At 58.2% G+C, this 25,447-nt stretch overlaps 1 protein-coding gene across 4 annotated transcripts; it reads right to left on the bottom strand.

Moving 5' to 3' along the window:
• Positions 1–7,430: 7,430 nt before the first annotated feature.
• Positions 7,431–25,431, bottom strand: EPS8L2 (EPS8 signaling adaptor L2). Of its 4 annotated transcripts, none has more exons than XM_070488476.1 (22): positions 25,289–25,348; positions 23,138–23,320; positions 22,565–22,687; positions 22,411–22,466; positions 21,536–21,600; positions 14,977–15,138; positions 14,289–14,438; positions 14,129–14,208; positions 13,887–14,029; positions 13,735–13,805; positions 13,428–13,554; positions 13,082–13,170; positions 12,885–12,959; positions 12,497–12,645; positions 12,203–12,335; positions 11,953–12,065; positions 10,519–10,624; positions 9,675–9,788; positions 9,264–9,336; positions 8,939–9,119; positions 8,587–8,719; positions 7,431–8,454 (listed from the first exon to the last, which is right to left on the bottom strand). In XM_070488476.1, exons 2-22 carry the CDS (start codon positions 23,176–23,178, stop codon positions 8,371–8,373), a joined length of 2,268 nt encoding a protein of 755 aa, XP_070344577.1. In that variant the 5' UTR covers positions 23,179–23,320; positions 25,289–25,348; the 3' UTR covers positions 7,431–8,370. The 4 variants fall into 4 exon arrangements, with proteins under 4 accessions (XP_070344577.1, XP_070344578.1, XP_070344580.1 ...); XM_070488477.1 differs by having other exon boundaries at positions 22,595–22,687; XM_070488479.1 differs by lacking the exon at positions 23,138–23,320 and having other exon boundaries at positions 22,595–22,687; positions 25,289–25,431.
• Between the last annotated feature and the right edge of the window lie 16 nt (positions 25,432–25,447).

The raw sequence follows: 25,447 nt of genomic DNA, 5'->3' as shown, positions 1-25,447 counted from the left end.
TGACTTTTGCAAACCCCCTAAGGATGAGGGCTGGTGGCCAGGGGAACAAATCGTGATTGGAGGGTTGGTGCCTCCATAAAACCCAAACGGAGGGGGGTTCAGAGAGCATCCAGGTTGGTGGACCAGAACGCCAGGCCAGTGCCAGGCCCCAGGGACCCGAACTCCCAGGGACAGAAGCTCCTGCATTTGGGATCCTTCCAGACCTCGCCCTAAGTATCTCTTCATCTGGCTGTCCGTTCATATCCTTTAGTATCCTCTGTAATAAAGTGGTAATCTAGTAAGTGAACTGGCTTCCTGAGTTCTGTGAGCTGCTCCAGCAAATTCATTCGACCCGAGGCAGGTCGTGGGAGCCTCACACCGCTACCACATGGGGGAACCTTGAGGACATCACGCCGAGTGAGATGAGCCAGTCACAAAAGGACAAATCCTGCACGATTCCACTCATATGAGGTCCCCAGAGTCGTCAAATCCATAGAGACAGAAAGTAGGGTGGTGGGTGCCGGGGGTCGGGGGAGGCAGGTGGGGAGTGAATGTTTAAAGATTTAATTTTTTTTCCTTTTTCTCCCCAAAGCCCCCCCAGTACATAGTTGTACATTCTTCGTTGTGGGTCCTTCTAGTTGTGGCATGTGGGACACTGCCTCAGCGTGGTTTGATGAGCAGTGCCATGTCCGCGCCCAGGATTGGAACCAACAAAACACTGGGCCGCCTGCAGCGGAGCACGCGAACTTAACCACTCGGCCACGGGGCCAGCCCCAAGGGAGTGAGTGTTTAATGGGGACAGGGTTTCAGTTTGGGAGGATGGAAAGCTCTGGACATGGGTGGTGGTGATGGTTGCACAAGGCGAATGTGCTGTGGGGGATCAGAATTTGCCATCCCAAAATGTGTCTCTTTGCCCTGATTATTTTTAAGAACAAAAAGCTCTGAAAGAAACTTTGACCTTCCCCCTAACTGCCTAAAAGAATTTAAGGCAGAAGGCCTGTCCCCAGGACGGGCCATCCCCACACATAGCACTTGGTATCAGTTTACTGTGAAGGTCCTTGCTAAGTCCATTCTTATCTTTTAAACATTTCCTTTCCCATCTCCATGAGTTGCCTTCTTCCCCTTTGAAGCCCTAAACCCACCCCCCCAACATCCTCCTTTGTCTTCAGCTGAAAATGGTATTTAAGGGGGCATTCTGGCCATTCTGGCTGAGTTACCCAGTTTTCCTGGGTTTCTCCCATGTCTACATGGTACAAAGCTTTATTTGATTTTCTCCTGTTATTCTGTTGCAAGTGAACTTAATTCTTAGGCCAGCCAGAAGGACCTAGAGGGCAGAGGAATTGTCGTTCTCCCCTACAGTATTTAATGCCACTGAACTGTACATTTAAAAATGGTTAGGGGCCAGCCCCATGGTGGAGTGGTTAAGTTCACGTGCTCTGCTTTGGCGGCCCAGGGTTTTGCCGGTTTGGATCCTGGGCACGGACATGGCACTACTCATCAAGCCAGGCTGAGGTGGCGTCCCACATGCCACAACTAGAAGGACCCACAGCTAGAATATACAGCCATGTACTGGGGGGCTTTGGGGAGAAGAAGGAAAATAAAAGTAAAAAATCCTTTGAAAAATGGTTAAAATGATAACCTTAATGTTATGTCGATCTTACCACAATTTAAAAAAGGAAGCTGAGAGTGGCCCAGCTGGGTGGCCCTGGCTTGGGTCCTGAGCTGCCGTCAGCTTGTTGGCCAGGGCTGCTTCATCTGAGGGCTTGACCGGGAAGGGAGGAGCTCTTCCACACTGTCCCACCACAGGGCAGTGGCAGGAAGTCCCTGTTTGCAGCCATGTGGGCCTCTCCCTGTGTGGTCTGCCCGCTCGGGTGGTCTGGCACCTGTCTGGTTTGCAGCCTTGGGTGGTGGCAGGTGAGACTTACGTTAACTTCCTCTTACATAGAGTTTTTAACTTCCTGTTTAAAAACACACGCAATGACCACGAACAACATTCTGGGGGATGTGCACAGGTTGTAAACGTGGAAACGTGTTCATTGGAAGGAGGAATCCCAAGTTCAGAACAGCGATTACTTTTGGGGAGTAGGCGCGGAGACAACCGGGAGGGTCCTGGGGATTTGATTTCATAGGTTGGAGGGTGAGTATTCGATCATTCACAGGACTGCGCATTACCTATTAATTTCTCTCTCTTTTTTAAATTTCTACTTTTATTCCCTTTTAGATCCATTCCCTGCCCCTAAATTACTCTTCTAAGGCCTTTGTTTGCACAAGTTCTTGAAAAATGCATTTGTTCCTAATACTTGATTTTCTTCTTTTTCGTGTCCATATGTTCTAACTCACAGAACCTGTGTGGCCCGCCTCCCGCTCTTCCCCCTTTTGCCTCAGCACCTTTTCTCCCACCGGCGCCTGGCTCTCCGGCGGCATCAGACCCCTCCCTGTGGACCCGCCCCAGGAGCAGGCCTGCAGGTGGGGGAGGACAAGCAGACCTCTGGTGACTCAGTCCCACACAGCTCGCTGTACCTTGCCCCCACTGTCCCCACGCCTGCCAACCCTGGGTGCTAGCCAGCTTTCTACATCTGCCATCCCAAGAGGTGAAAAGAGTTCTTTCCTTTCTCTGATGATGGAGTTTGAACATCTCCTCCAGGACCAGCTGGACCTGTGGGTTGCCCTATGACCTCCCCATTCGCAGCTTTGTCCACTTTCCACGGGGATTGCTGGCGCTGCGTCCTGTCCATCCGCAGGAGTTCTCTTGGTGGCTTCTACAGGAGCCATTCTCAAACCTTTGTGCCTCAGGGCAGTTTTACATGCTTCAAAATTATTGAGAGCCCCAAAGCGCTTTTGTTAGTGGGTTATCTCTGTCAGTATTTACTGTATGAGAAAATAAAACTGAAAATTCACAACATGCCTTGATTCTTCCTTTCACAACAGCAGTGACAGACCGCTGACGAAGCCATGGGCACCACACAGTTTACCAGCCCCTCACGGACCAGGAAGCGCCCCAGGCAGACGAAGTTGCAGGTGCCTCATTTGTTTGGGGAACTTCCTGAAAGCAATTGCTTAGGACCTGGAGGCACAGAGCTCAGCCAGGCTCCTGGGGTCTCTAAACTCACTTCCTATCCTTTATGTGCCCACCAACCCTGAACGAATCATGTCTCAAACTCGCCCAATCCTAATCTAGCCTCCAAAAGACCCGCTTAATCCAGACCCCAAAACCACACCCACACCCCACGCTTGCCCCCGCCCCCTCAGACCCTGCTGAGACTCTCAAGGTAGGTGAGCCGACACAGCCTTATCAACATGTCACTTGGTGGCATTTTGGGGAGCTAGCATTCAACACATAAAGAGCACATTTCTATGGAAAAGAATTATTTTTAAAAATACGGCAAGAACAGTGCCCGGCGGGCAGCTGGATCTCGTCGCTGGGCTGCCTTCAGTCTCTGGGGAGACTATGTACATCGTTTTGGTTGAGGTGTACGGAGAAAATCTGGCTTCACACGGATTCTACGGTAGTCGGAAAAGGCAGGGGCACGTAAAGAGCCTTTTTGGATAATTGTGGGCTGTCTCCTTTGATATGACAGTGAACCCCAACAAGAGGCAGTTTCTTAAGGTGCGCTGCGATCTGGAACGTGAGCCCAACCAGTCCCCTCTCCGCCCTCGGTCCATCTTGCTCTGTCCTGATTCCGGGACAGCCTGCCTTGGTCGCGTGGAAGGCAAGGTTCACAGAGTTTCACAGATCTCCCACAGGCCGACTCGTCCCATGTCCAACACGGCACCCTCACCACGTGCTCCTCAGACAGGCCTTCAGGGCGGGAAGCTGTCTCGCTTACTGCGGGCAGCGTCCAGAATTCTCATCTCCACTTGAAAGCTGGAATTTACCATGGCAACGAAGACTGTCCCTTGTTTTCTTTGAAGTGACAGGGTCCCTCATTCACTTTGGAGAAAACGTCTGCCCAGATCCCAGGTCTGAACAACCACAGCCCGTCGGTCAGTGGTTCTTTCAAGCCGCCAGTTCAGCTCACACCTGGACATCACGGGAGGGCACTTCCTGGGCGGCATCGCCCCTCAGAGCGAGCAGGACGCTCGTGTGACATCCCATTCCTCACCCTCTGGGGCTGAGACTAGATTCAGTTAAATTAGAAATGTTTGCTGATTCACCCTGGACGTCCCTAATTGACTCTGCACTTCTTTCCATGGGGAGTGAGGGGAGGAGGGAGCCCCGCCCCGGCAGGCCCCCCAGGATCCTTGCTAAGGAGCCAACAGCTTCGCCCACTGTGGCTTTTGCACCATCTGTGCAAACAAGAGCCCAGTGAAAAAGGCAAATCACTTTATATTAGTTTCCTGGAGCTGCCGTAGGAAATTACCGGAAACTGTATGACTTAAACACCAGGACTTTGTTGTCTCCCAGTCCTGGAGGCTGCAAGTATGAAATCAAGGGGTGGTTCCCGCTGAGGCTTCGAGGGAGAGTCTGCTCCAGGCCTCCTCCCCAGCTTCTGAGGGTCTGCAGGCCGTCTTTGATGCTCCTTGTCTTGTAGATGCATCACCCCCACCTCTGCCTCCCTCTCCACGAGACATTCTCTTTGTGTGTGCATGTCTCTAAGTTTCCTTATTATAAGGACACCCAAGTTGGATTAGGGCCTACCCTAATGACCTCATCTTATAAGAATTTTGCCAGCCTGTAACACACTTCCATCTTGTCATGAAACTAGTTTGGAGCTCAGGGCCCCTAAGGGCCCCTTAGACCCCACCTGGAGAGCTGTGGTCCAGGGTGTCTGCTCCTTCTGGCTTAGCTACTGAGAATGTTTACTGCAGCCAGCAGCTTCCGGTGGCCCCTTGGTGAATGAACGCACGTCCTTGATTTTGATGAAGTCAAACTCATCCACTCATTTTGAAGTTTTGTACAGAAAATTGCTTGTTGACTTTATCACAAAGACCATTTCCACATTTCCTCCTACAACGTCGGTGCCTCTCCCATTAGTCTGGCACTTCCACCCTTCATCCACCTTTGAGGCGTTGGTGGGGGTCCTGTTTACCTTTCTCCAAGCATAGAGCTGTGTCCTCAGCACCAGCCTCGCCCGGGAGCCCGTCCCCGCTGCTGCCGCCCCTGCCTCGCGCCAACCCCTCCAGGTAAAGGTGTACTTCCTGCCTCCATTCTGTTCCCGGCAGCTCGATACAGGTGCGAGGGACATCTCACCCCTGTGCTATTCCATGCATCAACCTCTTGGTAAATCAAATATTTTGAAGAAGTTACAAAGAAAGGAATAAGAAAAAGCTCTTCCTAAACAGCAAGGGGAGCCCCTCTCAGCTCCCGGCCGGGCCTGAGTGGGTTTGGGGGCCGAGGCCAGCTGTGGGGGAGGGGAGGACAAGGACTAGAGCCATGCTGGTTGGGGGAGGGCCACAAAGGCCTGCCTGTCCCCAAGACAGAGACGGGCCTTGTTCCTGGGGACGCTTGCTGGCGGCACAGCTGGGCACAGAGCAGCACCCCCCTCGCTGACTGGGATGTTCTCCGCTCGGCCTGTGGTCAGCCCTCTGCAGCCCTGGCCTCCACTGGGGCTGGCGCCACCACAGCCTCCCTCTCCCCTGCTTGACAGCCTGGCATGGGAGGAGGGGATGTAGGTTGGGGACATGAATCCGGCCAAGTGGCATTGGAACTCAGGCCCCTCCACGCACTGGGGCTCAGGTCAGGTGATGTGGTCCCCCTGTGCCTTGTTCTTTGTCCTCGCCTTCTTCCTGGGCACTGAGATGACCAGGATGTCAGGGAGGGTACACTCAGTCACCCTGAATCTGGGGACCTGCGTAGTGCTACCCTCAGGGCAGAAAGCAGAGTAACTCCTCACGCCGACCCTGATGACCTTGAGCCCCTCACATTCGCCAGCTCTGGGGAACATCCCAGGAAGGGGTGGGGAAGGCCCTTCCAGGAGCCCAGAGGCAGCTCAGGCAGGGGTGCTTCCAGGAGACAGGCGGGAAAGCCAAGGCCTGGAACACTGGAGTGTGGGGGGTAGGGGATTGGGGCCGTGGGGCTGGGGGCTCCTCAGGCTGTCCAGGAAGCAGAGTGGGGACAGCGGGGGACAGAGCAGGTGGTAGGCTGTGGTAGGTTCTGAGGCTCCCAAGAGATAAGTGACCCAGTCTGGAGGGAGGCAGTGTCCCCCAAATACCAGAGCATCCTGGAAAGGTGGAGCCCTGCTGGTGGGGGTGGGGCTGGGCTGGGGACAGTCCCTCTGACCTCTGGTTCTAGTTTGGGCATCCTTGGGCCAGCAGAACCCGCCTTCAGAGCACGTAGAGCTGGGGGTGCCTGTCCCCTCTCCACATGGAGGGGCTCAGGAACGTAGGGCCGGTCAGGGTGGCCGGGTCAGGGGTACTCATCCTTCCCAGCGGTTCCAGTTTTGGACCTATGGGATCTGTGGGTTTCTGGAGCCAGAACCGACGCCCTCATACCTCCCTTTCCCCCTTGGGCCCCATCTCCCTGTCTGTAGGGTGCTGCTCAGGCCTAGGAGGGAGGACCCTCCTCTCCCAGGGAGAGGGGGCCATGGTGGTCAAATTCCAGTGGTGGCTCACAGGGCATGACACCCCCAACTCCCCTTGACTGAGCCCTGCTGGACAGACTCGGCCCAGTGTGGCCTGTCCCAGCTGAGACTCGGGGCTCCCCAGGCCTGGCTCAGTGGTGGACCAGCTGAGTGACAGCCCTCCCCACCCCGCCCTGCTGGGAACAATCTGGCCTCTGCATCTGAACCCCTCGCAGTCACCCCTGCCCATCAGGAGGGGACACCAGGACTGAGCCCACGGGACACCCTGACCCAGGACTGGTCTGCTGGCTGCTTTGGGGACTTGCAGGTCAAGACTCCCCTATCCGGCCAGGTGCTAGGGCGCCTCCTGGCCGCAATGCCCCGCAGCATGCAGAGCCGCCAGCAGAGGGCGCCAGAGCCTCCTCTGAGAGTTGGGGGTGGGGCCCAGGTGAGCTGGGGGTGGCGCTGGCCCGGTGTTCAGGTGCTGCTCAAGGTTACCCCTTGCACCGCCCTATCCCAGCTGACTGTCAGCCCAGCGGCCACCCCACACCCTCTCCTTGGGCTCAGCTCTCCAAACCCAGTTTCCGCCTTGCCCTCTGACTCACGCGTCCTCCCTGGTGGCCCTGCCTGTCAGGCAGACCTGGCTCCACACCATTCCCACAGTTCAGGCCTTCCGGACATCTGGCCTGGGAGACCACAGCAAGGAGCGTGGGCAGGGCCCCCCTCAGCCCCTCACCTCCTAGGAGCGTCCTCCAGGCTCTCAGGGACATGTGTGGAGGGGAGGCCCCCACTAGGGTCAGGGGGCAAGCAGCCTTATGTGGACTGTCCATGGCCCGGCCTGGACATGACCTGCCCTCTGCCCCAGGGCTCTTACTCAGCGTGCAAGCTCAGGTGACCTTTAGGACCCACAGTGACACCACCCCCACCTCCAGGAGACAGACACGTGGCTGCTAGGAGACTTAACTGGTTTAATGACATGGCCTTTGAGCCTCGTCACCTCTCATCTCTGGGGCGTGACCCTCAGAGTCCAGGGCTCCAAGACTCACCTGCCACCCGCACAGCATGCGGGGTGAGGCTGGCCTGAGACTTGGTCAGAAAAAGTTCCTTTTTTAGGCTCTGCCAAGGGGGTGGGGTGGGGGCGGGGGGTGTCCAAGGCCAGGGCTTGGGCGAGTATGTGTCCAGTCCATGCTCGCTCCTCAACATGGGGGAGGGAGTACAGCATGGAGCCCACTCCAGTGGGGCCTGGAGCTCCCCACCACCACCCTTGGGGGTCAGTGCACTGGATGGGTGCTGTGGGCAATATCTGAAGGCAAGGGTCAGCAGTTGGGTCAGCTTAGTGCTCAGGGTGGCTGGGCAACTGAGATCTGCTGCCCTTCTGGCCCACAGCCCGTCCAGAGGTGTAGGGGTGCAGCTGGGTGCAAGAGGGTGTGGAAGTGAGCATCCATGAGGGTGGGGATAGGGCCAGAGTCACAAGGGCCAGGGGGAACCCCCTTGTGGACACGAGAGGCCAGAGGAAAAGTCCCTGGGGGTTCTGTGGCCTTGGGGAGAGGTGTGGGTTGAGGTGGGAAGGGAGCTGGGCTGGGTCTGGAACAGACCTCAGGGGTTGGGTGGACGAGGGGCTGGCACCTCTAGGCAGTAGGTTTGGCTGAGGTGGGCCTTGGAGCAGGTGGGTGAGCGTGGGCTGGGGCATTGCTGAGGACAGGCCATGTGTCACGAGGCAGGTGAGCAGGCTCCAGCCAGGTGCAGGGGCCCCCAGCCAGCAGCACGCTCCATCCCGTGTCCACAGTACAAAATACATACACATACAAAAATAATACTCCAGGCGCTGGGGGTGGGTCCCGCAGGTGTGTCTCCCCAGCCACAGGTGCAAGGGGGCCCCAAACAGCCAGGTCTAGCTCTCCTCCTCCATCCTCCTCTGGTTCTTGGAATGAAACTTGTTCATGAGTTCCTCCAGCTCCGACCCACCTTGCTGCTTCTGAGGAGGGGGGATGGGGCAGTCTTAGCCTAGGAGAGCGCAGGTCAGGGTCCCTCTGCCTTCCCCTTTTCCCGCAAGGGGGTGGGGGGTGTGCTGGGGCGGGGGGGTGCAGGAGGGTGGGCACTAGCTCACCTCCAGGACGGCCTTCTGCACCGTGAGCTGGCTGTACACGCGGATGCCATCCTCCCCGCACACTTTCTTCAGCTCATCTTTGTTGAGCGAGAAGAGCTGGGGCCCGGTCAGGATGCCCAGGTTCTCCACGATCCTGGGGGGCAAGAGCCAAGAGGGGTCGGGTGTGAGGGTGGGGCTGCGGGCGTTGCAGCCTGCACCTGCCCGCACCTGCCAGCACCTGCCCGCACCTGTCTGCACCTGCTGGCCCCTTGATCCCACCTGTCTACCCCTGCCAGGCCCCTGCCTGCACCTGCTGGCCTCCTGCCCGCAACTGCCGGTCCCCTGCCACTCCACATGCCCACTGCGGGCTCACCGGGCGCTGAAGGCCTTGGCCTCCAGCCAGGCGCGGACCTCATCGGGGCCCGACTCGTAGGTGAGGGGCAGGCTGACCGGCTGGCTGCGCTCCACGCGGAAGGGCCGCTGCGGCTGCGTCTTGATGTTGCTGATCTTCTTGATGAGCTCGTCATTGACCTCATCCATGTGGTGGATCAGTTCTTGCGGGGTGAGGGTGGCGGTTTAGGCCCTGCCCCCACTGTGCTGACCCAGGGCTCCCGTCCCCTGGTGGGGCCCCCCTCCACCCTCTCCCCAGGTGACTCTGGGTCCCCAGACCGCAGCTGTCTGGTGGCCCTATTCCTCACCATTTTTGTTCCCGGCGAAGCTTGGGGGCAGCTTGTGGGTTGGGCTGGCAGGACCCCAGTATTTCAGCCCGGCCTGCAGGGGTGTGTGGCGAGGCGGGGTGAGGGGTGCCATCAGGCTCAGCTCTCCATTCCTCCCAGCAGTGTTGGAGTAAGAATGTGAGGCACCTCTCCTGCCCCCTCCCCCTCGCCATCCCAGGACCTGCCCAGGATCCCCCTGGCCCAGGGGCCAGCCCTTCCTAACCTTGGCCGAGACCCCGGGAGCCCCCACACCAGCCGCTGCAGCAAGGATTCAGGCCTAGGGCCCGGTCTTTGGCTGAGGCTGGGCTGCACCTACCACCCCCCAAGCTGCCTCCCCCACCAAGTGGGACACAGCCCAGCCCTGACTGCAGACACCTCTCCCCTCCCACTCGCCTGCTCTGGGGGGATGTCCTCCAGCCGGGTCTCGTCCAGGATGTTGCAGGGCACGTAGCCTGCCTGGCCACTGCGATTGCGAAGCTTCCACCACTGGTGGCTGTCGTCCAGCACCTGTGGGCGCCACACCTCCACAGTCACCCCTGACTCACAGGTCCCACCTCTCCTCCAGCCATGGGCACCAGTGTGGGGTGCTCAGACCACCAGCATGAGCCCCTCTTTACAGACGGGCCAGAGAGAGTTCTGATGTCTCCCCTGCCGTGAGCGCCCCCCCAAGTCTTATGGCGCCCCCTCACCCCACCAGCCCTTACATCCTACCCATAGGGGCCACCCTCCCCCTGACCCCCTCCCACCTTGGCAGCATCCTGAGCCAGGTGTCTCTGGCCTGGTTGTGGATGTAGATCACCGTACACCCCCCCCCCCCAGCCCGCTCTACTTTCTGTCCCCCAGTGGGTGGCCTGGATTTGGGATTGGCACCAAACACAGACAGTACTGTGAGGGGTCTCCAGGGTGGGCATGAATAACAAGCCCCTGCTGGGTTGGAAGGTCCCCTGCTTGCACAGAGGGGGCCCATCCTCCAGCCTGAGCCGAGCCCAACCTAGCACAGGAGCCCCGAGCCCCCTCCGAGATCCCCAAGACAGGGAGGCCCCTCAGCCAGGTTGTGCTGAGGGTGGGGGGCAGGCTGTGGACCCAGATTCCAAGACTGGAGCCCAATGGTACAGCCCTGGGGAAAGGGATCGGGCAGACAGGTCAGGCCCCAGTGTGACGCAGACTGGCCCCCGCCTGCTCCCCAGCCCGGCCTGGCCTCCCCTGGGCAGCCGCCTCCCACCCGGCCCCCACTCACCTCCAGGACCTCGTCCTTGAGCACAGACAGCTCGTTGGCGTTCCGGGCTGTGAAGTCATAGAGGACCCTGACGTACTTGGCCATGGCTGGTGTGGGTTCGTAGCCCCTATGTGGAACGGGAAGGGCTGAGGGCCAGGACTGGGCTTGGGTCTCCTCTTGGACCTGGGGCCAGGTCGGGGGAGCAGCTTCCCAGGTGCGTGGCTGCCTCCCGTTCGGCTCTCCGAGGTCGCAGCAGAGAGAGGCTGCGGCTCATCAGCCGGGAATGGAAACTGTGACAGCCCCAGAGCGTCTGGGGCTCCCTGTGTGGAGGTGGGGGTGGCAGAGGCGGGTGGGACGCAGGGGCCTGTGGGCACAGCAAGGCCCTCCCCAGCCCAGGCCACCTCAGGGGCTCTCTAGGCCCGGTCCCCCAGGGGAACCAGAGCCAGGTAGATACCCGAGAAATGACATGGTCACAGCTGCTCCTGGAAAGCAGCTGACCAAGAAGGAGGGCCAGGCATTTTCAGAGCTGTGGCCCTTTGAGCACTGTAGACAGTGCACGAGCACACACAACCAGGTCTGCCCACGAGCGGCAGGGCCACGGGGGGGCAGCTCTGGCTGGGGGTGTCCCAGCCTCAGCACAGAGCAGGCCTGTGGCTGCCGCCTACACTGGGCCATCCCTCCCGGTCACTCAGGCCCCCGACCATCCAGGTGCAGGCCTCAGGACACTGAGGAAGAGAGGGGCTGAGGCTGGGGTGGCCCCAGGAGCCCTGGCAGGGCTGTCACGATTGGCCAGAGTGGACTGGCCAGGGGCTGGAGGTCAGAGGATGAAAATGTTTCTTAAAGCGTGGCCTTAGGCCAGGAACCACGGGTACCAGGCTGGTGCTGTGGGGCAAGGGGACGGACACACTTAGTTAAAACATGGATGTGGCCTGGCTTGGGCAGGATAACCGCCTCCCTAGGCAAATCGGGGGCCAGAGCGAGAACAGAAAGTGGGAGGAGAGATGGAGAAGGATGGCGGCTCCCCGATCTTGGGTCTGCTGATGTGGTCTGCGGAAATGTGTGTGTGTGGTGAGGAAAGGCTGGTCTAGCCAGACCCTCAGTCTCATTCTCTGACCCTGAGGCTGGGCCTAATCAGCCCCAACAGGGCAACAGGGAATGGCGAAACCACTTAAGTTCAGTGGTTTAGTAAATTTCTAACCAGGATTCTAACACATAAATGTGGAGACATGAAAAGAGAGGATGTATTAGAACAGTGAATTTACAGGTAGCCTTTGACATTTTCCCTTCAACTGTATATTATAAAGTTAGAACGAAAACCTGGCTCTAGTTTGGAAACAGCTATTTTCAACGGCATGAACAAGGCATTTGCCACCACCTGGTGGCAGCGTACTCATGCCAGAGCCTCTGTGTTTTGAGGGGTGAGTGCCACACTCCTCCACTTTGAGGGGAGCTTACCTGAGAATATGTGGGGAGCTGACTGGGGGAAGGACGTCTCCTGGGGATGTTGGCTCAGGTACAAGGCTGTGCTTCTGGGAGCTTCGGAAGGACAGTCGGCTCCCTGGAGTCGGCTGAGGGAAAAGTGGACTGTCTGGGCTTGGCGCGGGGTGGGGGCTGGGTTGGGAGGTGGGGCAGGAGTGGTGAGGGCTGTGGGCAGAGGGGGGCTGAGGGGGAGAGCAGTGGGGTGGGAGGCTGTGGGTGCTCTGACCTCGTCACTGGGGGCGGACACCAGCCCCTCCACTTCCCAGGGAGCCTCCTGCAGCACGTCCAAGGGGGGCTCCCAGCCGCTCTGGAACTTGGGCACGTAGAGGGGCACCCGCGGCTCCCGTGGCCACTCGGAGCTGGGGTGGGAGGTCCCGGGGGTGAGCCGTGCCCACCCATTCAAACTGGTCCCACGCAAGGCCCCCAGCCCGGCCTGCCAGGGACCCCACTCTGGTCTGGCCAGTGCCCTGCATTGGCCTTCCTGGGCCCCCTCCCCACCCCTCCCTGCCCGCTGTGCTACCGGGGGCGTGTCCAGGTCTCCCCCAGCGACTCCCATAGCGCCATCTCCTTGGGGACCAGGTGGCCGCGCAGGAAGCCCACAGCGTCACGGGAGAGCAGGGGACTGGAGACTGAGCGTGCGATGTCTGGGCCACCACAGGTGCTGACAATCTGGGGCACGGCAGGGTTCAGAGGGGGTCATGCCACTGGACCTCAGCCCTGGCCCGCCCACCTGCCCGCCCACAGCACCAGAGGCCGGCTCACAGCGCCCACCACTTGGAGGGGGATGCCCGGCCCCAGCCAGCTGCCGAAGGTGGCCACTTGCTTTCCCCGCCCTCAACCAGGGGCAGTCACCCCGCGGCCCTGGCTCCCCAACCCCCCGGGCCCGCGCGCCCCCCAGCCCCAGGCACCAGGTCCAGAGGCCCGAAGAGGAAGTGCGCCAGTTCTGCTGCGCTGGGGTTCTGAATGTGCTTCTGCAGCTTGGCCTGGGTGGGGGGAGGCCGTGAGTGAGCAGGTGGCAGACAGACAGGGCAGGGGACAAGGATCCTGGACCCCCCCAACAATGTCAGCACAGAGGGACAGGGTGGGGAGGGGCGGGGGCACTCACGAGCAGGTTGATGGCCAGCTTTGTTTTCTGGAAACAGTCCACAAACTCAGCCTCGGAGGGGGGCCGTGCCCGCAGCGTGAGGACGCCCTCTGGAATGGCGGGGTGGCCATGAGCCTGGCTGCCCCTGTCGCTGCACCCAGTGGATCTGGCAATCCAGTCTGACGCAGTCCACACGCTCCGACAGCACCTTCCCCAGACCAGTGGCCCCTTCTGTCCCCCAACCCCAACCTGACCCTGACCTCCGCCCCACCCCCTGCCTCTGCTGCCCCTTTGTCTCCCCATCTCCCCATTGGCTGCCCCGCTCCTCTGCCCTCCACGCCGTCCCTCCCCAACCCTGGGCCCCCACCTGCAGGCCCCTTCTTGCCCTTCTTCTTCCCCTTCTTGCGCTGGTTCAGCTGCTTGAAAGCCTCAGCCGCCTTCTGCAGCCGAGCCACGAACCACTCGATGTCGTCCAGGGCGCAGTTGAGGATTTGCTGGGGGCAGAGTGGGTGGGGGCAGAGGTCAGCCTCAGGCGTCCCGCCTGCTGCAGGGACAGCCCCAAGCGCGCGGCCTCTTGGCCCCCCAGCCTGGGGCTGGGCGTGGGTGCTGGCTGGGGGCAGCCCCTGGGGGCACAGGGTGGGTGGGCGCCCCAGACGGTCCTGAGCAAGACCCACCGTCTCCTTCTCTATCTTCTGCGCCAGCACGGCCCGCGGCTCCTCCTCCAGAGACTCCCGCCGGAGGAAGCCTGGGTGGGAGACAGAGCTGCTGCTGACCGGAGCCCCCGCACGGACCCCCATGCAACCCCCAGCCCAGCCCCTCTGCCTACTTGGCTCACTGAGCGGCACAGGCAGGCCCACTCGGTTCTTGGTGGTAGGGGAGTCCCCGCCGTGGCGCTGGAAGGGGATGGGGGCCGGGCCCTGGGGGGGAGGCAGGACCGACAGCCGCTGCCGGATCTTCTCCTGGTGGCCCCTGGAGTGGGGACGAAGGCCCCGCTCAGCCTGGCCACGGCCCCGGGCCAGCCCCTCTGCCCCCACTACCCCCACCCCCCACCGTGCCCCGCGGCCCTACTTCAGGGTCTGCGGCCGCATCTTCTTCCCCAGCCGGTAGTCGGCCAGTGCGCTCTCGATGTCCTCGTGCACCAGCTCTGCCTGCAAGGACAGGGGTCAGGATGGCTTGGGTGGCCACGGTGCCCCTGCCCCCTGCCCGCCCTGGCCCGGCCCCACCTCACCTCCACCTCGTCGCAGTGGAAGAAGTGGATGTCGGGCTTGTTCTGCTCTGAGTCCTGGCACACAAGCAGCAGCACCGACGGGTAGCGCAGCTGGTTCAGCACCGTCTGGCTGTGCCGCACAGTTGGCAGCGGGAAGTTCTCTAGCTCCTCCTGGGGGACAAGGGGGCTTGGACGGGGACCTGGACATGGGCTTGGACGCGGGCTCAGCCATGTCGCACAGGCGTGACTCAAACATGGACCCGGACATGGACGTGGGCTCACAGCCGTGGGCACGGGATGGATCCGAGTGACGGACACAGTGCCATGGACACGGGTGCGACATGTAGGCCCAGCCTGTGGAGCTCGTGCAACGGACGCAAATACAAGCGTAACTGGCAGGCACAGAAAAGCGACGTGGACACAGACACAGGACTCCACCAGGCAACAGCCACAGCTGTGGCACACGGATCTCTGGACACTGCCAGGCCCTGGCTCGGTACAGCTGGTGGACAGGCTCTGGCAGAGGTGGACATGGCCTTGTGTGATGTGGCTCCCCTGGACTCTCAGCCTCTTCTGGTCCCTCCTGGCCTGCCAGCCCTTTGCCCTCTCCTGTTCCCCGCCCCCCACAGAGCCCAGCTGTGCCTCTTGGCCACATCCTTGGCCCACCTTGCAGGACAGGCGGCCGCCCTCCCTGCCCCTGCAGCCGCACCTGGGACTCTATGTCCAGCAGCCGCAGAGACTTGTCGTTGACCTGCAGCAGCATCTCCTGTGTCCAGATCTTCTCCTTGGAGCTCAGCTGCACCAGCTTCCGGATGGCGTCGTCCACAGACACGATGGCCTCACTCTTGTCCATGATGAATGTGGCCAAGTGCTGGGGACCGGCAGCAGGCGGTCACTCAGGGCAGAGCCCTCCTTGTGCCAAAAGCCAGGGCCAAAGGGCTGTGCCCTGGGGGGTCAGAGGGCCACAGCCAACCCTGGGGGTCTGAGGGGGAACATCCCTGTCCTGGGGGCCTGAAGACACACAACCCCACCTTAAGGGGGTCTCTTCTCTGCCTTGGTGGATGTCCGTGGGGGCCCTGGACATGCCCCAATAAGACCCTTAGCAACCCTACACAAACAGTCTCCCACCCCATCCTGTCTCCTGTCGCTGGGCTCCGGGAACACCAGCCTCCCTTCCCCCCAGTAGACCTGGCACACGCTTTCTCTACCCCCCTCCCCTGGGCTTCCCCAGCTCTCTGTTCCTTCAGGATTCTGCTGGGACGCTGCCTTCCTGATTGCCCAGCTACAGCCTCGCTCTGATACCGCAACCCTGACGTGCCCTGGTTTTTATTTATCGTGATCCGGCAGCATGCTTCTTTGTTTATTTATCGGCTGCCGGGCTCACTGCTGTCTCCCCAGAGCCCAGGCCGTCAATGAACACGCAGGGAGGAAGTGAGCGTCCTGGGCGGCCGTCTGGGGTCTGGGGCCGCCCCTGGAGACCCTTGGCCAGCCCAGCCCTCTCCTTCCCAGTGTCCTCCTCTCCTCTCGCTCCAAGCCGAGCTCAGGCCCCTCCTCCTGCCAGCCTCCCCCAAGTGTCCGTGCTGCCCTTTGCTGGATTCGGTAAACAACGCTGGGACAGCTGGATCAACACGGACATCGACTCCAGGCAGTCAAGACCTAACTGTAAAACACGAAACCATGAAAGCGCTGGAGGAAAACGCTGGGAGATTGCTGACAGTGAGACTTCCTCACGGGGGCACTTTCCTGAGCAAGGAAGAAAATCCAGATGCTCGAAAGAAAAGACCAATACATCTGACTCAATAAAAAAACAAAAGTTTCTGCCTGGAAAAAAAATGCCATATATAAAGTAAAAAAGAACAAAGTGAAAAAAAAATAGATCGAATAGATATGATGAAGGCTAATTTTCTTAATATACAAAAAGACCAATTTGCATTACAAACGTAGTGCTTACTTTGTTAAAAGCTCTATTTTGTTAAATATAATAATTAAGGATACCAACAATAAATGAAAAAAATTGTAAATAACTAAAAGTTTAACACCGCAAAAGAAAAACTCGCAAAAGATGTGAACAGAGAGTCTACAGGAAAAGAAATATAAGTAACTTTCTTTCTTTTGCTGAGGAAGCTTGTCCCTGAGCTAACATCTGTGGCCACTCTTCCTCTACTTTATACGTGGGTTGCCGCCACAGTGTGGCTTGACGAACAGTGTAGGTCTGCACGTGGGATCCAAACCCTAGAACCCAGGCTGCTGAAGCAGAGTGTGCAAATTTCACTACCACGCCAGGGGGCCGGCCCTAGTAACTTTTTAATATAGAAAATTGTGCACAATCTCATTCAATAGAAGAATTGCAAATTGAAACTCTGAGACCACTGTGTTAGGAATGAATCAACAATTGAATTTTTTACCTATTCTACTGAGCAGTACTAACAAATCCCTGTGGGTTACATCTATGGGTTAAGCTGTGGAGAAACGGAAGAACCCTCATTCTGCACATGGCCAGCCACTCTGGGGAGAAATCGGTGACACCTCTGAAGATGCACACGCTTTCCTCTCACAATTCTGCTGCAGGGAACTGCACACGTGCAGAACATGGCATGGGTGCGGGGCTGCTCACTGCACAAGTGTTTGTAGTAATAGGGGCTGGACCTGACCTACAGGTCCATCAGCAGGTTAGAGAGATAAGTCGGCAGAAGCACGTGATGGGATAGAAGGCAGCTGATCTGTCTGTGCCAGGCAGGGTAAAACCCAAAACATGTTGTTAAGCAAAGCACAACACGACCAAACCAAATAAACTGTGCTACCGGGCCACAGAACAAGACTCCGTCAATCTCAAATGACTGAAACCACACAGAGTATGTTCGCTGACCATAGTGGAATTAAATCAGACAGAGATAACAAAAAGATAACTGGAAACCCCCCCAAAATCGGAAATTAAGCAACACACTTCTAAATCACTCGTGGGTCCAAATTTGTGGAAACTTAAACGCATTTTTAAACAACCAACGGGTGAAAGATGAGGTCACAGGGAAATAAGAAAATACTTAGAGACGAATGAAAATGAAAACCCAACTCACTAAACGCAGTGCTGGTGGAAATTTACAGCTGTAAATGCTTACGTGAAAAATGAAGAACCGTCTAAATGAGCCCTGTGTCAAGGAAGTCACAGGAAAATGAGAAAGCATTCTGAACTGAGCGATAATAAAAACACGCACACCAAAATCGTGGATACAGCTAACGGAGTTCTTCCAGGGAACTGTGTAGCTTAAATGAATGTTAGGAAAGAAGGAAGGCTTATTACCAATGACCGACGCAGTCCCCTTAAGAAAGTAGGAAAAGACAATCAAATAAAACCCAGAGTAAGTGGAAGGAAAGAAATTAAGAGCGGAGATCAACAAACCAGTGAACGAACAAACAAGAGAGAAAAATCAATGAAGCCCAGAGTCAGTTCTGGAAGATTAATGAAATTGATAGCCCCCTAGCAAGACTGATCAAGAGAAAAATAGAGAAAACACAAATTATCAATAGCCAGAAAAAAAGAGGTGACATCGTTACACGTCTTACAGGCATCAATGTGAATTCATAACCCAAAACCTTCTGACAAAGAGAACTCCAGCCTCAGAGGGCCTCACAGGTGAATCCCATCAGAGACTTAAGGAAGAAATAATCACAGTTTTTCATAAACTCTCTCTAAGAACAGAAGAGGAGGGAATAATTCCCCACTCGTTCTGTAAGGCCAACGTAACTCTGACACCAAGGCCTGCAAGGGCATTACAGGAAAAGGCAAAGACCTAATAAACATTAATGCAAAATATCCTTTACAAAGTATTACCAATTAGTCTGTCAACCCATTAAAAGGATAACACACCATGAATAAATGAGATTCAGCCCAGAAATGCAAGGTTGGTTCAGTGTTCAAGAAAGTCCATCAGCGTGATTCCCTACGTGAACAGCAGTGAATGAGTCTCAACAGATTCAGTCGATAGATTTCTCAACAGAGAAAGCATTTGACAAAATCCAACATCTTAAATGATAAAAACTCTCAGCACACACGGAACGGAGAGGAACTTTCCCTCTAACAAAGGGTATGTACCAAAACACACAGCATAGAATACGGGAAAACCTTGACTACTTTCTTCTAAGACTGGACACAGGTCAAGGGTTGCCACTCACATTACTTTTCTTCAGCATTGACCTCGTGGTCCTAGCCAGGGCAATGAAGCAAGAGAAAGAAAGTGGCTAAAAATAAGAAATTAACATTTTCAGACAATGTGATTGTATCTGTATGAAATCCAATGACTCTAAGAGCAAACGACCAGAAAAACCAACGAATTCAGGGAAGTCTCAGGATACTGCATCAGTATATGAAACTTCAATTGTTTTTCTATATGCTAGCAACAATTGGAAAATAAAATTTAAAAAATACCATTTACAACAGTATATAAAAATTAAACACCTAAAGATGTGTTTTAACAAAAGATACGTCAGGTCTCTACAGTGAACCCACAAAACATCCTGAGAGAAATGAGAGAAGATCCAGTAAGTGGAGACACTGGGTTCACGGATGGCAAACACTCAATGGGAAAGATATCAATTCTCCCTAAATGGATCCAAAGATTTGACTCAATGCCAATCAAAATTCTAAGAGGCTTTTTTTGGTGGTAGAAATGGACAATTTGATTCTAAAACGTAAATGCCAGTCCGAAGAACTTAGAATAGTCAAGAAAATCTTGAAGAAAAACAACAAAGTTGGAGGACTCATGTGGCCTGATTTCAAGATAGATAACAAAGCTACAATGAGCGAAAGAGGGTGAAAGAGACCGAGTCCAGGAATAGACCCACCCATTCCTAATTCACCGATTTTTGACAAAGGCACTGAAGCAATTTAATGAGGGAAGGAAAGTCTTTTTAATATAAATGCACATCCCATGGGGAAAAAATTGGCCTTGAGTCTCATACCCCAAAAATTAGCCTTGAGTCACACCATACGCAAAAATGAATTTAAAATGGACCATAGGCCTAAAGGTAAAAGCCTAAACTAAGAAGTATCTAGAAGAAAACACAGGAAGAAATCTTTAGAGCCTTGGGTCAAGTAATGACAAAAAAAAAAAACCCAAAAAACAAACCCTAACCATAAAAGAAAAATGGATATGATTGGACATCATTAAAAGTAAACATTTCTGCTCATCGAAAGACAGCTATGGGGGCCAGCCAGGTCGTGCAGCAGTTAAGTGCACACGTTCTGCTTCAGCGGCCCGGGGTTCGGATCCCAGGTGCGGACATGGCACCGCTTGGCAAGGCATGCTGTGGTAGGCGTCCCACATATAAAGTAGAGGAAGATGGGCATGGATGTTAGCTCAGGGCCACTCTTCCTCAGCAAAAAGAGGGGGATTGGTAGCAGTTAGCTCAGGACTAATCTTCCTCAGAAAAAAAAAAAAAAAGAAAGAAAGACAGCTATACATTCGAATCAACAAGCCAGACTGGGAGAAGATGTTTCCAACCCACCCGCCCAACCATGTATGTGAAGGACGCCTCCCGGTCAGTAGGGAGCCTGTGGACAGACGCGGTGCCGTGCAGGGGCCCCCGCAGCATATTGCTGTAGGGAAGTCCTGCTCTACACACGCATTTTCTTGAAATAAGTTTACAAAGCAGAAGAACAAGGATAATTATAAACCGTGTGACTTCATTTATATGGGATTCTCAAAAAGACAAAACTCTAGCGATGGAGGACAGAGCAGCATCGCCAGACATTGGGGTGGGGGAAAGCTGTGACCACACAGGGTCAATTTCACTGTATGCTAATTTAGAAAAAAGTTAAAAAAAACAAACCCACAAGGCTTCAGCAGCCCCCGCATTGTCAGGGTGGGTCTGATCTTGCCCCCACCTCTCATTCTCTCTCTGTGCCTCAGCTTCCTCATCCGGGAGGTGCAGGCAAACCCTGCCCACTCCCCTGGCCTTGCTGGCTGCTGGGCAGACAGGAGCGGTGCCCCCGGGCTGGGGTCCTTCCACAGGCCAGCTTGGACCAAAGTCCAGGAGAAGGGCTGGGAGGCCCCAGTGGCATAGGTGGTTCCTCACCAAGAAGGACAAAGTTCTCCCTCCCTGAGAGAGGTGGCCGAGCCGCCTGGGAATGAAAGGGATGCAGCTGACCCATCCACTCTCTGTGCCCTGCCCTAGGACAATGAGCTGGCAGCAGTCACCAGCCTGGCCGCACAAAATAGCTCCACCCTACCCAGGCTGGCAGGGAGGGCCGCTCCCAACACAGGCCAATTCAAGAGCCTGGGGACTCCCGATGTCTCTGTGGACCCATTGCACAGACTAGGAAACTGAGGCACAGACAGCAGTGACTCGTCTGGCCTCTGCAGGCAGGGAGGTTGCTGTCAGGAGGGAAGTCCTTGCCTTCCTGGTCCAGAGTCCCCTCATCTTCCTGGTCCAACACAACCCCTCTTCCCGGTCCAGGCCCCTCATCTTCCTGGTCCAGGGCCCCTCACCTTCCTGGTCCAGAGTCCCTTCATCTTCCTGGTCCAACACAACCCCTCTTCCTGGTCTAGGACCCCCCACCTTCCTGGTCCAGGCCCCTCATCTTCCCTGTTCCGGGGCCCCCCACCTCCTGCCCTCCTCCGCCATTCCTAGCCTGCTGCCCTGCAGGCTTGGACAAGGGCCACGAACCAGGAACACAACCAGCTGCCAAAAGCAGGGAGGTCATTTAAGAAACATATTCCTGAGTTGTAAGTGTGACTTTAACTTGACACAGGAGCAAAACCTTGCTGAGCGGCCGCTGTCCAGAGAGTGCAGGCGGCCTGCCTCCACTGCCCTGGAGTCGGGCAGAATCAGGCAGCCCTGGTCTTTCCTGCAGCTGCTCAATACAAAGGTCTTCCTTCTGTCTTCCCCCCCAATCCAGTCCCTTGTTTTGGGTCCAGGATGACAATTTCCTTCCTACCAGGTGTTCCCAGCTGAGGGGAGTGCCAGACAGCACCCAGGGCTGGTCTTATCTGGCCTGTGTTGGCTTCTGGTGTCTTCTCTCCTCTGACAGCTCCAGGGTCCCCTGTGTCCCCCAGACTGTGAGCTCCCCAGGACTGGAGAGAGGCTCCCCCCTTATGGCTGAGTCCAGGACAAGCGTGGGGCAGTCCCTGGCTCTGGCCACCTGCTGCAGGTGTCAGAACCTGGACTGACCACTTCTCTCTGGGGCTCAGTTTCCCCCTGCCTGGGGATCCTGGAGCTGGGAGGACGGGGTGCCACGTGGGGTAGGGGTGCTCCCTGGCAGCCGGCCTCACCTGGACGTGGTACTGGGAGGTCTCATGCATGATGACGTTGGAGTTGGAGTACTTCTTCCTCTGCTCTGAACAGGGAGACACGAGTCACTCATCCCAGAGGGCGGGATCTGCAGCCCCCAGTCCACATGGGACTGGACTCCCAGGCTGGGCCGCAGGGAGGACTCAAGGGCGTGAAGTGTGAGTGAGGGCCTCTCCCAGAAGAATGTGGATGTCCCTCTGTCTCCAGAATAACCCCTGGAGAAGGACCCTCGGCTCACAGTGGTGATGGCACACTTGTGACTGGGGGTCTGCCCTGGCAGGGGTACAGGAGGCTCAGCCTCCTCCTATGGGGGCTGCTCCCCCTTCCTGGGGGAGGGGTCTGGGCCCCCTCATTCCCACCCTAAGAGCTGCCAGCTAACATCTCCCTGCCCCTCCCTGGGGCTCCTTGCCTTCCAGACTGGGCATCTTGTCCAAAGGCACAAATGAGACAGTGTGTCTAGGGGGAGGGCTAGCATGTGTGTCCGGGGGAGGGGCAGAGCTGGGGGTCTGGGGGCTGGCCAGGCCCCACCCTCCCAGAGCAGACACCTGGTACTCAGTCCTGCCTGAACCCCCGCCTCCCTTGGTGATCCGGTTGCAGCAAAGAGCACTGCGAATCAATATTGATGGTCCCTGAATTATTAGTAAAGGCCTCTCCCCTTACCAGCATGGTAGGGGAGGGCTGCTCAGTGGCCGGGAGCTTTGGGGAGACACCTGAACAGCTGTTGGCTGATTAGGGTCCAAGGGCCCCTCTGGGCTCCCAGGGCAGACCTGCACCTCCCCTGGTGGGGGCCCATCACAGCCCTGCATGTGTGGGTTGGGCTGTCCCCCACGGCCTCCCGTCCTCAAACCTCACTCACCAAACAGGTCCTTGGCACTCATCTTGGCCACACCGTCAGACCGGCCCAGGCTGCCACTGTAGAGGAGGGGCTGGTGAGGGCGGGTCCCATGCCGCACCCCTCCCTGGGGACTGCTCAGTGGGTAGGGGGTGAGCGGGTGGGGGTGGGGGCTCACTTGGCAGCACCCGGGCAGTAGCTCACGGACCCTGACTGGCTCATGGCGTCCTCGGTGGCGGCTGGCGGTGGAAGGGCAGACCTCAGTGTGGCCTGAGTCCAGGGCCTGGTGCCCGGCCCACACCTGAGTGGACAGGTGAGTCGAGCTGACATTTCCTCAGGGCCTGGCCAGCAGCCTCACTACTCCCATTGCAGGCCCTCAGTCTCCTCCTCCCACCTCCCACCCAGATCCAGGGGCTGGAGCCCTGATAGCCTGGCCAGAATCCCAGGACACATCAGAACCACCCCTGCCCTCTGTCCCATCTGGCTGTCACTGCAGCCTCATCTCGCCCCAGTCCTCCACAGTGACCCCCAGGATGGGCTGGCAGAGGTGTCCCACCCCCAGAGGCTGTCCGGGGTGGGGCTGTGAGACAGGTGTCTAGGGCCTCTGAAGGGGTATCGGGAGGAGAAAGCACCTTCCAAGCAGAGCGAAAGGCATGTTCAAAGGCCCTGAGGTGGCTGGGACTGGGCATGAGAGGAAGGCAGCACAGGATGAGGCTGGAGCCAGGGGTTGGGAGGGCCTCTGGGAACCTACAGCTCAGGGTGAAATCCAGAGGGAGCCCCCCTCTGTGGCATGAGCAGAGCCTGGTGTCCCTGGGTCAGGTTGATGTGTCCTTGTCCTGTGGGGGTCTGTGCTCCATGGGGACCTCAGGGCTCACACTGTCTGCCCATCAAATGTCACAGGTGGCATCCCTCTGTGGCTTCAGTGTGTCAGAATCTGTCAGGATCAGGGGTCACAAACCAGGGGTGCCGGTTTCCAGGGCAGGGAGCGCCCCAGGACTTTCCGGTTTGACCAGGTCCTACCTACAGAGAGGGCTTCCAGGATGTGTCAGGGGCCTGGGGGCCTTGGGCCAACCCCTCTCACGTACCACTGAGGGTCCTGGCTCTCCGGGGAGGGGTTAGGGAAGGGGCTCGGCCAGATTCCTCTGTCCGTCTGTCCGTGGAGAATGTCTGGAATGCTCATGACCTCAGTGGGTGAGCCTGAGTGTTTGCTTAATAGGATTCCTGGCGGGCTGAGCCAAGGGTGCTAGGCACGTGTGTCCAGGTACACACACACCTGGGCGAAACCCAGGCCTGCGGGCACACAGACACGCACAGGCTGTGACATGCAGGCCCTCCCCTTGGGGAGCCTGCGGCCTTCAGCCCCCTGGGGTGGGGTGGGGGGCCTCTGGGCCAGCCAGGGAGGTGTGTCCAGGCATCTGGGTTGGAGGGCATGTGAGGCTGGGGCCACCTACAGGCCTGCTCCAGTGAGGGGAGAGGGGGCGTCTTGAGCTGACTGGGGCAGTAGAACACGATCCCTGTGGGGGGTGGGGGTGACACTGGCCCCGAGCCGCAGGGCCCAGGTTGCACTTTCGTTCTGCTTTGGCCATTTTCCGGGTGCAAAGGGAGGGCTGAGCATGGTGCCCAGTTGGCAGCGGAGGGGGAGGAGGCCCTAGCAGGGCAGGGAGGGTGGAGGGACCAGCTCCAAGTTCAAATTCCAGCTCTGCAGCCCAGTGACCTTGGGGAGGAGTCAGCTTAAGGCCCAGGGGGAGCCGGGTGGGGCCCTGGAATGGGGGATCCCCTCAGGCCCAGGCTGTGCTCAGGTCTGGGAGCTATGGGTGGGGGAGCACCCCTCCCAGTGGGAGGGAGGCAGAAGCCTGGGATGCCATGGGTAGGGAGAGGGTGCTGAGGGTGCACTAGGGAGACCGAGGCAAGCAGAGAGGGCTGAACAGACCAGGCCGGGTGGAGCGCTGAGCCATCGAGGCCCAGGTGCCCAGCAGGGACCAGGAGAGGACTGGGCAGGGCTGGGGGGCGGTGTGCAATGGCAGGCGAGGGGAGGTGCCACCAGCGGGGCCCTGCCTCCTAGAGGGCTGGGGCTGACTACAGCAGGGGGGCGCAGAGGTGGTCTGTGGGCACACTTCAGGTGTACCGGGAACCCTGCCTACCGGCTACCCTGCCACCAGCGACACCCTCATGCTCAGCGGTCACCCCAAGTCAGCCCAGCAGAGGAAGGAGGACACCCACAGGCCCGGCGAGCCCACCCCCATGGATCTATCCCACACGGGCCACTGCAGCAGGCCCCCAACCTCCTCCCTGAAACTCCCACACCCCAACCTTGACCCGAAGTCTGACCCCACCCTGATGCCTCCCTGGCCCCGGTTTCCTCCTGGCTCAGACACCCAGGAAGTGCGCCCTGACATCTGACCCACAGGGAGTAGGCTAGCTCACCCCAAGGGTCTGGCCTCAAAGGAGGCCCCAGCCTGGCCTGGGGAGGGGGGTGGTGTGGGGCCTTCGAGGGGCTGCGGAGAACCCGATCACCAACCCCTTCACCTGAGGAAGGGGTTCCCCCCGCCGAGCCCCAGGGCTGGGAGGGGGCCGGCTGACTCATGGGCCCTTGGCTTAAACATACCCAGGCGCACCCGGGCTGCCCCAGGACCCGACCAGACAAGCCAGGCCGCAGCGGGACCGGGCTCCTGGCCACCGGCCCTGGGGAAGCCCGCGGGACCGGCGCAGCCCCCTGGCGCCCTGATGCCCCCCAGGCCAGAGCCCGGCGTCGCATCGCCACCTGGGGAAACTGAGGCCGGGGCGGGCCCGCCCCACCCACCCACCCTCTGCGCGCTCGGCTCCCGCGTCGCTCCTGCTCTAAAGGGCGGCGGGCACCCGGGGGTCGGGGCGCGCAGAGTCGGGGACCCTGTGTGGCGCTCACCTGCTCCTCGCGTCCGCGCCCGGGCAGCCCGTGGTCCCCGCGTACGCGCGTCCCTCCGCCCGTCTGTCGGCGCCTCGCCGCGGCACCCGGGCTCCGGCGGGCGGGAGGGACTGGCGGCGGGGCCGGGCAGGGCCGGGTCGGGCCGGGGCGGGGCCGCGA

This window comes from Equus asinus, chromosome 17 (assembly GCF_041296235.1).
Source record: "Equus asinus isolate D_3611 breed Donkey chromosome 17, EquAss-T2T_v2, whole genome shotgun sequence".
NCBI classification, from domain to species: domain Eukaryota; kingdom Metazoa; phylum Chordata; class Mammalia; order Perissodactyla; family Equidae; genus Equus; species Equus asinus.
Note: the sequence above shows the minus strand (reverse complement) of the source record. Positions and strands in the feature narration are given on the sequence as shown.

Bases quoted from the DNA above. Each gene is read 5' to 3' on its own strand.
- EPS8L2 (XM_070488476.1), bottom strand. From the start codon at position 23,178: ATGCCACAGAGGGGGGCTCCCTCTGGATTTCACCCTGAGCT. The intron at 14,439-14,976 runs GTGCGGCTGCAG...CTTGTCCCCCAG, and splicing joins TGCTGGACATAGAGTCCCAG to GAGGAGCTAGAGAACTTCCC. The intron at 13,806-13,886 runs GTAGGCAGAGGG...TCTCCCACCCAG, and splicing joins TGTGCCGCTCAGTGAGCCAA to GCTTCCTCCGGCGGGAGTCT.